We start from the raw sequence: 12,394 nt of genomic DNA, 5'->3' as shown, positions 1-12,394 counted from the left end.
ATCCAGCTCATCCTAACACCCAAATGACCAAGTTCATATATTTTTCAACTAATGTTTATTTAGACACAAAGGAGGAGGAATTCGATAAGGCTTGATCTTTACAAAAATTCCCCCCTAAGGCACTTTTCTAATAATCCCTTTGGTTCTTTTGCAAATATAGGCCCAGCTCGTTCTGACGATATAGTATCAACGTTCATATATTTTTCATATAGGACCTTGTACTAATTTTTATTTCAACATAAAAATAACAAAATTGATAATGCTCGGGTCTTTGAAAAATCTCTCATCCCCCGCTTTTCTAATAATATCCCCTTGCCGCGAAGGAAGCAGCGACTGCTGCGATACGTGAGGCAGCGGCCCGGCAGACGACGGCGGCGTAGCCAGCTGTAGGGTGCTCGAAGGGCGCCAGCCGCCTGAAGTTCTAGTATATTCAAGGGTCAGTTGGATCCATGCCACTACAATTTTTTGAAATTGGATTTCATGTTGAAATCCATGCCATTGAGTGGCATGATTTTCAACGTGAAACCCAATTTCACGGAGTTGTGGTGGCATGAATCGAATTTTCCCTATATTCAAACTAGCAAGTCGATGGCGTTGTGTGGTTCGTGGAGAGTCTAGAGAAGCTCCTCAGTCTGCGGAGGCTGCATCATCTAGCAGATAAACAACCTGACGAGCACAATTGCAATGCCCGGTACGAGCTTTTGGAGGCAAGATAGGAAAACACAGGTCGCGTAGCAGCAGCGATTCCCATTGCCATTCTGTTCGCTTCGATTAGTCAACAGTATTTTTTCTCACACCAAATCAGTATTAGCTAGTAGCTACCAGCCAGTCGGTAGTACTTTTCTCTCACGACAAATCAATATCAGCCACCAACCACACTGTAGAGTAAACCAGCCATGGATGGTGATGTGATATTTGTGAGCATGGACGGCTGTGTTTAGATGGAGGAAAGAGGGAGTGCGAAAAGCCACATCGGACACTGTAGCACACTGTAGCACTTTTCGTTTGTTTGTGATAAATATTGTCCTACTATGATCTAACTAGGCTCAAAAGATTCGTCTCGCAACGTACATCAAAACTATGCAATTAGTTTTTTTATTTACCTACATTTAGTACTTCATGCATGGGTCATTTGCTATATTTAATGTTTCGATGTGATGGAGATGTGATGGAAAATTTAGATTTTAGGGTTTTTTTGGCATCTAAACACACCCGACGTTGTACGGCACACTGTAGCCGCCCGACGCAGCCCTTCCTTCCAGTCTCGTCCAAGTCCAATCACCTTCCCCGCCCCGTTCAAATTTGCCCGTCTTCTCGTGTGCCGCCAGCTTGGTCGGGTCCGCACAATGACCCAACTCTACTGCGACAACTATAGTCAACTACAGAGAAGAAGTAAGAAGAGGCTCGTCCCGGCCGCAGACCCGAGCCACTGGTGCGGCACCGGGCTTTATCTCCGCCGCCGTGCAGGGTCCGATGAATCGGTGGCGGTCGGCGGTGCACGCCCACGCCCAACACTACTTGAGCGCAGGCAGGGGTGCCCGGCTTGGCCGGAGTGCCAACGGCGCAGGTGACCCTTGACCCAGCTGCTCGTTCGAGGAGCCCACTGGTGCCGGCGCAGAAGCCAGGAGAGGGCACCCCCACCCCACCCAACCAAAAGAGCCAGCAGGGCGCAAAACCAGAGACTCGAAAAGCCGCGGGAACCAAGGCCCCAAGAGGGGTGCGCACCGCACTGCACCCCGTGCGTGCGGGCGGGCCGGCGCCCGAGCCCGACATGACCCGCGCGATTTCCAACGTCCACATAAGCCGCGCCGCCTGCCGCTGCCGTGTGCCCTGCCCTGCTGCAGCGGCAGCCGCGCCCGCGCGCCGCCCGGCCGCGGTCGAGCCGTTGTCACATCAAATCAATCACCTCTCCGCGTCCGTCGAGATCACTCGCATCAATCAAACCATCCATCCTTCCCACGCATTCGATCTCCCTCCGCTGCTCCGCGCCGCCCGTGGGTGCACTCGCGGCGGCTGCCTGCGCGCGCGCGTGGCGTCCCCAGCCACCAGCCTCCGCCGTCCTTCAAAGCTGCCGCCGCTGCCTCTGCGCGCGCCTCCCGTCCGGCGGCCGGCCGTCGTCCTCCGTGCTCCGGTGGACGCAGCGGCGGCGAGGGCGATGGCGTCGGGGGGCTGGGCGTGGGTGGCGGAGGTGGCGGGCGAGGAGCTGGCCAAGCTGGAGGCCGCGCACCCGGGCCGCTTCGGCCCGCTCAAGGCCGAGCTGGAGCGCCTCGTCGCCGACCCCGCCCTCGACGCGGCAGCCTTCCCCTCGCCAGTCCCGGTCACCACTGCCACCGACGACGACGACGACGGCGGCGGCACCGCTCCCGCCTCGTCCCAGCCCGCTCCTTCCCTCGACGGCCTCGTCTGCACCCAAGGTTCGTCCTCCACCTCCACCTCGACCGAGCACTCGTCGTCGCTCGCGCACTCGCTCATGCACCACGCGTGGCCCTGCTCGAACATTTTTGCAGAGTCCACTACCCGGAGGAAGAGGAAGCCGCCGGGCGGCGGCGCCGCGCGGGAGCCGGAGGAGGGGAGGCGGAGGCGGCGGACGGGCACGCCGCCGGGACGGGCCAAGGACAGGGCGGAGATGGCCATCGAGCGCGCCGAGCGGTGCCTGGAGAGGATCCGCGCCGTCAAGCGGGGCTTGCTCGCCGCTTGGATTCACTGACCGAATCGTGCAGGGGCGGAGAAAGATGGGCAAGGAAGATGGAAAGCCAGGCGATGGAAGGGAACTTTTTTTGAAAGGCTCGATGGAAGGGAAATCAACTAATCAAGACTGTCCTTTTGTTGTAAATGTTTGCTTTTGCTAATGGGAAACTAGGGCCCTGTTTAGTTCTCAAAAAAAATTCTACAATATCTGTCACATCGAATTTTTAATACATACATAGAATATTAAATGCAGTTGAAAAAATAATTAATTACACAGTCCAACTAATTAGCACGAGATGAATTTTTTAAGTTTAATTAGTTCATGATTAGACATTATTTGTCAAGTAACAAAAAAAAATGTGCTACAGTTAGGGGTGGTAATGGGCCATGGCCCTAATGGCCTATTCACAGCCCAATAAAGCCCTTAAAATTTTTAGTTCAAAAATACATATGTTTAGAGCCCGGCCCTTTTAGGGCCCGATCCTTAGATTTTCTAGTTCAAAATGTTGGGCCCTTTACCACCCCTAGCTACAGTACCAAAATTTGAACTTTTTTCGAACTTTTCCTGAAGATTTTCATGGGCAACTTCCGAAGTTGCAGGACCGCATGCATTAAAGCAAGTTATATACCTCATTCCAATTCCCTTTCATTGTGATGCTAATTGGGGATGGTTTCAAATCAGTCCATCAAATTTGGCATCACTGTCCCCCTGCACCTTCGGTGAACTCGAGCCACAGCTTGGGTGAACTCGAGCCGCCGAAAAATGAATTGGCAAGTTCTTTTTTGAGAAAATTTGCAAGGAGTTTTCCCAAATTTAGAATTTTGAATGTTCTTTAGTGGAACCTACGAAAATGGATCAGAAAAAGGCGGGCTAAACTGAAAGACAGGGTTCGCAAAAAAAAAAAACTGAAAGAGAGGAAGTCTTCTATCGTTTCTGGGCCAGAAAATCAATATGGTCCTCTTGGCCAGTTGGGCCTTCACTTTTTTTTCTTGAGAGCACATTGGGCCTTCACTTGAGCCAACGGGCGGGGAACACAATAAGTTGAGCCCGAACTCTCCGTATTCGCTGCAGCCGATACAGCGAGTAGGCAGCACAGTTGGTGCTTCCGCCCGCCGCGGCGGGCCTGGAAGGGAGTCTCCGAGAAGGAGTTGGGGGGAGTGTTCGGTGGGGGAAGCGGGAGGAAGGGATGGTCTGGGCGCTGACCCCCGTCGACACAGTGCGCGGTGCGCCGCCTCTCCCGTCCAGACTCCTGTCGCCTTTTCGATTTCGCGGTGTTTTTTTTTGTGAGTTTGGGTCGATCAATGGCTTGGTGAATGTTTTGTTGTTGCGTTTCGCAGGCACGCAGAAGTACTACATCTTCGCCGCCGGGACGTACAAGGTCGGCCGCAAAGGTGCCCCCTTGGACCTCACCCCTCTTTGCGTTTCTTATGCGGTTCCTTGCAGTTGATTGGTGTGGCGATGAGCTAGTTCCTGTTAGTGATTGGTGTGTCGTGTTTCACTAAACAGAGATTAGACCATCAGCGATTGGTCGGAGATTAGGCATGATGTCTTGCTTCCTCGGATTAAAATGGCAATGTGAACTAGGAAGATGTTTATGAATTTATGTTTGCTGCTTATTGGATAAGCAATGGTGAAGAACAAGCATCCTTGTTTTATGGTTTAATGAAAGTTGATCTTATCTTCAATTCGTGCCTGACCTAGTAAACAGGACAGTATAGAGATCTCAACCATAGATTGATGTTGTTGGTAACTTTTCACTACAGATTGTGATGTCATTGTTCAAGCTGACACATCTATATCCCGAGTCCATGCGGAGATTGCAATTGAAAAGATGGTTGCCTGGGATCCGCACTCTGGTGCGCCTGCCAGTCCATCCTATGTTCGTGTAGTCGACCGATCAAAGTATGGCACATTTGTCAACAAAGTACATGGAACCCAGGGCAGTCGTCTACATAAAGATGAAGATGTCATGCTTACTGATGGGGATACTGTGACTTTTGGAACTGGGAATGCAACCTTCAGGTGAGCTCAAGTCAAAATATTCTATACATCTTCTAATACCTTTACTTCTTTCATACTTTTTTGGTTATAATATGTTGCTATGCATAAGAACACCCTATCAATACATGGTGTGTCTTAGGCATTTTTTGGTTAACTCATCTTTGTGATCCTTTGCTGTGAAAGTTGAATGCGTCAGTTGTACTAATTTCCAAATTTTTTTGTCTTCCTGACAGGTTGTCATTTGTCCCCATAGTGGCCTTTTTTCATGGCAAAAAGTCAGCGCGAATCGATCCATCATTGCATGCAGTCATGACATCTATTGGTTAGTGGTAATCAACACTTCCATTCTGTAATAGAAGCAATATTGGTTCATTATCAAGCATATAATTTTTCATCATGAATATTGCTACAGTTGCTGACACATGATAACCTTTTGTTATCTTGCACACTAATGATGACCACCATTTTTCTTTTTGTAAGGTGCATACGCTACTCGTAAGTGGAGTGATGAATGTACACATGTTCTTGCTGATGAATCATGTTCGTTGACACCCGAGCTCCTCGATGCAGTTACGAGAAAGAAGCAGATTGTGTTGGGAGAATGGTTTAAGGTACTTGCTTTCTCCTGTGCCCATACTTCCTATATGCTCCAGCTCCAGTTTTTCTTTTCTAAAAAAAAGATCAGTTAATTGTTATTTTCCATGTGGTTGGACTTATGTGAACTAGCTGGTTGCACAGCAAAGAGAATCATGGTCATACAGATGATCCTGAAGAGGTCATGGGTTTTGATTGTTGAAGATTGAGCACCTAGTTAACTTGTGCCATATAAACCATTCTTATATTGCGTGTCTCAAGCTTAGTTCTGTACTATTTTTTATCTGTTTCAGGCAATGGCTGAAAAGAACATACACACAGAAATCCCTTCTTGTACACAGTAAGTTGTGGGCAACCCTCCGACACTTGATAATATAGTTTTTGCTTGCTCTATGATCATAGACCGAGTGTTATTGTTGGAACTTGATCCAGATACATTCCAAACTTGACTCTTGATGGGACAGTAATCAAGATGGTGGAGATCAACCTCATTCAGAATTGTCTAGCAGGCTATGCTTTTATCCTAGGGCCACCAGATAAGGTGCTGTCTGGTTCTTTTTCTGTTGAAAGAAAAAAAATATCATTAGGCACTTTATTGTTGGCTAATTCTATTCAAGTGCAGTATCAATTTGGTGAGAAACTCCATGGATTACTGGAAGCAACTGGAGCAAAATATCTCCACATTGACGAATTTTGTGCAAACAGCCAGGTAAGTGCTGGTGAACCATGTTATGGTTGTTGTCTTTAGAAAATATATGAGATGTGTAATCAGTTTTCTCCAACAGGCTTGTAGCAAAAATTAAAGTTTTCCCTGTCGGTCTATGCCAGCTGAATTTTGCTTAAGTTATTCTAGTTGATTGCTGCATTGCCTTTGGTGCCACAACCAATTTCTACCTTATCATTGACAGGACTCAGTAGCTGCAGATACTGATCAACAAATTCTTGTGGTTCCTGCAAGATATCCTTTAGAGTTCAGTAAGATACGTGGGCTATTTCCATTGTCAAAGATCAGTGATGTTAAGCTATTTGCTGCTATGTTGTCTGGCCGCTTGGAAGCAACTGCTATTGAACCACCTGCTTGTAAGTATTTATAGAACAAATCCACTCACTGCTATTCACTTTTTCTTTACCTTCACACTAGCATCTCTGATGCCTTTCCCTGCATCATATCAAGATTATAAATTCAAATGTTTTCTTAATCTTGTTTCTGACAGTCATTGTTACATCCTCAAATTCGACGGATGAAACTATTGTGGAGGATTCTGATGTTGAAATGGAGACCGCAACTTCTAATCCTAGTGGTGCTGCTAACAAGTCTCAAAATCGCATTGAGAATATCTCTGATGATGAAAAGGAAAACACAAATATAACCAATGAAGTTGCTGTAACTGTCAGTGGAACAAAGGCTAATGTTATTCAACCAAATGACCCACCGAAAGTTGAAGCTTCGAAACCTACGAAGGATGATGTTAAGGTCATAGAGAAAACAGCAGTATATAGATCCAAAGCTAGAGATGAGGATGTTCGTGTTATAAGCAACGTGCCAAAGGATGAGAATTTGGACGTCAGCAGGGATGGGGCTTGTGATGTAATATTTAGTCAGGATCTGGTTGTCAAAAGACCCCCGCGGTCAGCTGCTGCTGCATCAACTGAAGTCGGAGGTGTTAACTTCAAACGCTTTAGAAAGGTATATATCATGCAAATGTAACATTTTCTCATGTAGTCCTCTTTGGCATAAACAACTGAATGTGTGCATGTTTACTTCTGGGCCTCTGACCTTTTACTTCAGAGGGAAACAGTGTCAGGAAACAGCTTCAAGGACCTTGTTCCATTTGCACGAGATCCATACAGGCAAGAGCCAGAAAGACTTCCATTGAGTTTTGAAGGTTATTAGGCATGAAAGTCTAATTAGTTTTTTTTCCTTTCTGCAGAGAATCTGAAAATGATGGGGGCACAATGACTGATTTCATGCGTGAGGAGAAGCAGCGGAAACAAATGGAAGCCATTGCGGAGGACCTCTTCAACAACGCAAAGGTGCATGCCTATACCTTATGCGTACTCCATAAGCTTGTCGTGTGCATACTTTAACCTCGTGATAACTTGGAATTTCAGTCAAAGAAACGGGCAGCTGCTGGCAGTTCAATTCACACCCTACTTACAGGCCGCAGATGAGAGCCTGCAGGAGAAGATCGCCATAATATGTATATGTGCTCCGCCTGACTCTTCCTTCAGAGGTGGGAAGCCTAGATAACTGCACGCTCAATTGTTCATTTCGTAACCAGATGACAGTTATCCTGTTGCACCTTCGGTTCTCCACTTCCATTGTAGGTTTCTGGAAGCGTGAGAAGCCCGCTTCAGGGCTCCCTTTTGACCACTGTGGGAGAGGCCAGCTTAGTGCTGTAAGCATAGGAAGGCTGTGTTAGATATGAATTGTACCTGAGGGCACGTTCGCTGGTATTGGAAAGGGCTGTTAGAAATGGATCATGTTGTCTCTGAGGGTTAGTTTCCTTCTGTGATTTTGACATCACATGTTGGATACGTCTAGCACAGCCGACCAGAATTTTACCAATTCTCAGTTTGATCACATGGAAGACAAGTTTGGTTGGATGTCGCGTAACTATCCGACATGTTTGATGTTGCCGTTTAAAAAGAAAACGAAGGAAACCTGCAGCTCTCTGGCGCGGCTGGACTTTATTGCTCTCTGGCATCAGATAGCAAAACACGAAAAGGAGCACTCTTGTGCACAACGTCACTTTAAAATCATCTCAGGCCATTAAGTAAATTTCACATAACTACAGATTATTTGCAGGGCAACAACAAAAACCAAATTAACCATTGAGGTGCAACAAACATAACAGTGATGGCCATACGCGTTGGCTTCATTGTGTGAGAGAACAAAAAAACAATCTACACAGCAAGTTCAACAGTAGCTTCAAAATTACTCAACGCTTGTTCAGAACCAACATCAAAATAACTCGATGATGTTTCATGGGGCAGGTTGGTTCAGCAAATTATCTGTGACCCGTAGTCTTGCACACATGACAGGCAACTATCATTTCCCTGTGCTTCCCTAATGCTACAAACTAAACCATCCGTTCATCCGGGGGCAAAACACATCCAGAGCCTTCATGAACTTGGGCCAGGCGATCCTTGCCTCAGCTTGGTATGTAGCAGCAGAGTCATCTGATCTGCTATGGCTTTCTTTTTCGTAGCCACCTACACCAAAAGTATCTCCAACTTCTTAATATCAGCTATAAGCAATGCCTCATTAACTCAAATTATATCACACACACCGCACTGAGCTTTGTGGTACAATCCTGTCTCATGGACAGATGATAAGTTCAACGAATGGGGACCTAACAGTTGAGTAAAATGTATTTGTAATAAGACAAAAAGATGACTGTACAATAAGAAGATGACTCATCCAGCTACTGTTTCAGAAAACAATCCAGTCATAATCTATTTATCTCTTGTCACAAATTCGCTTAGCAAGACACAAGAACCATACTGCCAGAAACTAGTTAAGTTCTGAATGCACAAGATGAAATTGCCTAAATTTGTGGCTCATGGAGTGGCAGAAAAGCCTTCAACATCAACTTGTACCGACTTCAAGTTTATATGCAATTTTGAACCATGGTTGAATACATTTCATGCATTATGACTCATAATTGACCTAACTAGGTACTAAAGTACATAACAACATAATATTTTTAACACATAAGAATGATTAGTTGTTTATACAATACAAATTACACAAGAATGGCCAGTTGTGTTAGGCACTGAAATTCCAATTAGCTATCAAGCTTGGTGAAAATACTGGTTCTTAGATAACCCATCATACTATGGGTATGTCAAGAAAAGTCACAGCAACAAATCAGAGAATATATAGGATGTATGCGAGGTAGCTAGAAACTTTAAGAATACAGAATTTCTCCGAATCTCATGTCAAAATTATTTTATAGCAATGAAACTATAATTATTCGTCCAAATTAGTCTTGTGGATGTCCATACAATTAGTATTGTTTATCAGTAATGAGTAACCCATGCAGGGAACACGAAAAAAAAGCATTTGCTCCTTAAGGTGGAAAGAAATAGCAATATATACAAGAGCAGAGCAGTCAAGCAAGCATACTACATACCTCAGCCAGTTCATCTAAATTTGACTTCAACAAATTAATTTTCCTTTCACAGTATTCTTTCCCTTGAGCCATGGTTTTCTGCACAGCAAACATGGAGCATTTGAGTACACATAGTGTTCAAATCCCTATATCATTCATGGAGCATTACTTCAGTTGGTTGAAATAGGTTTAAAATAAAATTTCCTACAAGCATGCATTGTACATTTATGCTGGAGCAAATCGAAACATTCTTCCACTAGTAAGGCAAAAAATGAATCACGATTCATCAGTAAATGCCTACAAGGCTATTAGTCGTAGATTCCCCATCAGAAAGGCTGAGAGAAACGCATTGCGCGATACTGCAACTAACCTTTTTCCTTATGCATTTATCAATATTCAGGTTCAACATGACGATGTGGTGCCAAATAACCAGCCATCGTGGATATGAGGATATCAGAATGCACCCCACCCATGTTGAACCCAAATGTTTTCGGTCCAACTAAATAAGCTTTAATGGTTCAAATCCCTAAAGTATAAAACACATGCTAGCAAGCTGAACTGATCTGTCAAACAATTGCAGCAAGCGAGGTTACCTCGATGAAGTAACCAGTGCCGACGTCGACGAGGACCTTCTCGGCGTCGTCGAGCGAGCCGGGCACGTAGAGGGACGCCGTGAGCGGCACAAGCATCTTCTTCCCTGCATGAAGGAAAGGGTTAGCCACCAATCCACGCCGGAAGGGCGAGGAAACGGAGCGCGCGACGCGGGGAAGGAGGCGGCGAGAGGATACGCACCGTGGGGGCGGAGGGATAGGTCCTGCAGCGCGGCGGAGGCGCTGTCGAGGCGGGTGATGGCTGTGCGGATCTTGTTGAGGCTGTCGTGGAGGAGGTTGACCTCCAGATCCGTCTGCTCCTTGAGCCCCTTGAGCTGCTCCACGCTGAGCTTGTCCAGTTCGATCCGTCCGGGGGTCGCCATGGCTCTCGCGCTTCGCTAGCTAGGCTTGTCACGGCGGCGCCAGGGGAGGAGAGGCGGCGGCTGTGAAGGCGGAGGGAGGAGTGAGAAGGAGCCGCGGGCGGCAGACAATACTGTGGCCTTGGCCTAGTACCCTGGTGGCAGCCTTCAAATAAATAAATTTTAAACTGACGCACAATGGGATTGCCCCTATAGCTCAGTGGTAGAGCGTCAGTCTTGTAAACTGAAGGTCTGTAGTTCGATCCTGCATGGGGGCAACTTTTTTTTTAGTCTTTTTTCTCTTTTCAAATGGACTAAGTAAACATTTTGTTGTTTTCTTTCACTTTTTGTTTATTCTGTTCAAATAGATGACTTGCTGAACATTTTTTATGTTTCCCTTCTCTAGACATATTTTTTATGTTTTTCTTTTCAATTACTTCCTAACTAAATTATTTTGATTCCCTTTTCCTCCTGTTATTCTTTTGGGACGATAATAAGTTTTGAAATCAACAAATGTTTTCATTAACCATGATTTATTAACATGTCCTGTCTTCCGTATACACAACAAATATTTATTAACATGTGCCAGCTTGCCGCCTTCGAGGCGTTGTCCAAGCATCTTGGTTAATCCCTTTTTGTAGTAGTGATCGGTGCACCTACACATACGAACATACCCCATCCATCTGGATACAAAGATCTAGCAACTTCAGGGTGTATCTGCCACTATTGTCCACCTGATCCTTGATGTTTGTCCAACACCATAAGTGGTGATTACTAAGTATTAACATTGTGTCCAGCTTTCTACTTAGGCATTTCATAATCCAGCAAAGTGAGTCCCGGTGGTTTGCAATCTCGTCAATGTTCAATTGACCCTGCAACATGTTTTTTTCTGTCAGCGTCATCAATAAACACGTGTAGCGCATGCAGTCGCACCTTTGGATGTTTGTTCATCTAGTGTGAACGCATGTGTGTGCCGCCAGAGGCGAAGCCAGCCGAGAACGCCATCGGGTCAGCTTCATTGCATGCCGGGGTCGACTTCATTGTGGAACAATGTGAAATAGTGATTTACCACTGATTTTGCAAATAATTATCGAGGTTGGCAGACCCCGACACCTAGCTGTAGCTTTGCCCCTGCGCCGCACGTAGTCAACATCCCTTTCATGTTTCTATTCATATTAACAAACATTGAAGAGCAAGAATAAGGACAAGAGTAAGTGCTCTTCAGAGCATTGTATTTTAAAAAATATTTAATTAGTTGAACTAAAAGAGTTGGTGGTATCCCTAAGGTGCAATAATTTACATTTACATCTCTATATAAGAAACATTGTACTTGTACCTCTTGTTCATTTTTTATATTATATTTGAAATGAAGATTTTTATTTTTAACCATTATTTTGATAAGGTATCCAACATATTGCATGGATGTCAAGTTCAGGCATACCTGCTAATGTACATAAGAATTAAGAAGCTATTACAAGATATACATAAAAGCTACACCCCTCAAGATTAAACAACAACGCATAATCCGTTGAATCAAAAATATAAAGTTGTCTATGACACAACTTCCGCAAATGGTAACCTTCAATATCTCCGCTGCTAAAAGAGGCTAGTTTTTTTTTTGTGGATATACCACCTCTCGTCCATTCGGTTCCCAATGCCATCAAATAGTCTATGTCTCATCACATTTGTATCTCTAGTTGGAGGTTATTCTTCGTACCTCCTCCATTTGTTGGAAATCCATTCAATTCTAAAATTCATAACATACCTTTTTTTTCACTCCCCGTGTATAATCACCCAGTGATAACAGAGGTTATACGGTGTTATTATTTTGTCGACGAGTTCTACTACGCTGCACCGAAAGAGAACAGTTCCAATACGTTCTGATCACAAGAGTTTATATCATCATTATCATCGTCATATAAAAAAAAGGAGACGGTTTGGGTCCAAAGTCCAAACCGCGACTGCCGTGTTCTACCCTAAGTGAAATACCGTACAGGAGTTTATTGATAGAAAAAGTCGCTTTTGTTACATAACATACATTTT

The 12,394-nt window shown here is 45.2% G+C and overlaps 3 protein-coding genes and 1 non-coding gene across 5 annotated transcripts; 3 read left to right on the top strand and 1 right to left on the bottom strand.

Moving 5' to 3' along the window:
* The first annotated feature begins 1,832 nt into the window (after positions 1 to 1,832).
* On the top strand, positions 1,833 to 2,871 carry LOC120648578. The gene is made up of 2 exons (XM_039925318.1): positions 1,833 to 2,414; positions 2,508 to 2,871. The coding sequence occupies exons 1-2, from the start codon at positions 2,156 to 2,158 to the stop codon at positions 2,705 to 2,707; spliced, it is 459 nt and encodes a 152-aa protein (XP_039781252.1). The 5' UTR covers positions 1,833 to 2,155; the 3' UTR covers positions 2,708 to 2,871.
* An 885-nt stretch (positions 2,872 to 3,756) lies between these two features.
* LOC120650696 (nijmegen breakage syndrome 1 protein-like) lies at positions 3,757 to 7,928 on the top strand. Of its 2 annotated transcripts, XR_005665775.1 has the most exons (14): positions 3,757 to 3,912; positions 4,027 to 4,080; positions 4,453 to 4,711; positions 4,924 to 5,012; positions 5,171 to 5,301; positions 5,578 to 5,624; positions 5,717 to 5,825; positions 5,907 to 5,993; positions 6,193 to 6,364; positions 6,499 to 6,971; positions 7,074 to 7,135; positions 7,216 to 7,318; positions 7,397 to 7,518; positions 7,613 to 7,901. XR_005665775.1 is itself a non-coding variant. In XM_039927910.1 (13 exons), the coding sequence occupies exons 1-13, from the start codon at positions 3,876 to 3,878 to the stop codon at positions 7,454 to 7,456; spliced, it is 1,683 nt and encodes a 560-aa protein (XP_039783844.1). In that variant the 5' UTR covers positions 3,767 to 3,875; the 3' UTR covers positions 7,457 to 7,928. The 2 variants fall into 2 exon arrangements, 1 of the variants encoding a protein (XP_039783844.1); XM_039927910.1 differs by having other exon boundaries at positions 3,767 to 3,912; positions 7,397 to 7,928.
* Positions 7,929 to 8,086: 158 nt separating this feature from the next.
* On the bottom strand, positions 8,087 to 10,484 carry LOC120650697 (probable prefoldin subunit 5). The gene is made up of 4 exons (XM_039927911.1): positions 10,195 to 10,484; positions 9,996 to 10,099; positions 9,424 to 9,501; positions 8,087 to 8,500 (listed from the first exon to the last, which is right to left on the bottom strand). Exons 1-4 carry the CDS (start codon positions 10,373 to 10,375, stop codon positions 8,411 to 8,413), a joined length of 453 nt encoding a protein of 150 aa, XP_039783845.1. The 5' UTR covers positions 10,376 to 10,484; the 3' UTR covers positions 8,087 to 8,410.
* Positions 10,485 to 10,557: 73 nt separating this feature from the next.
* On the top strand, positions 10,558 to 10,629 carry TRNAT-UGU. Its single transcript has one exon. It is a non-coding gene; the product is annotated as a tRNA-Thr (tRNA).
* The last annotated feature ends 1,765 nt before the right edge of the window (positions 10,630 to 12,394 follow it).

This window comes from Panicum virgatum, chromosome 9K (genome assembly GCF_016808335.1).
Source record: "Panicum virgatum strain AP13 chromosome 9K, P.virgatum_v5, whole genome shotgun sequence".
Taxonomy (NCBI): Eukaryota; Viridiplantae; Streptophyta; class Magnoliopsida; order Poales; family Poaceae; genus Panicum; species Panicum virgatum.
Note: the sequence above shows the minus strand (reverse complement) of the source record. Positions and strands in the feature narration are given on the sequence as shown.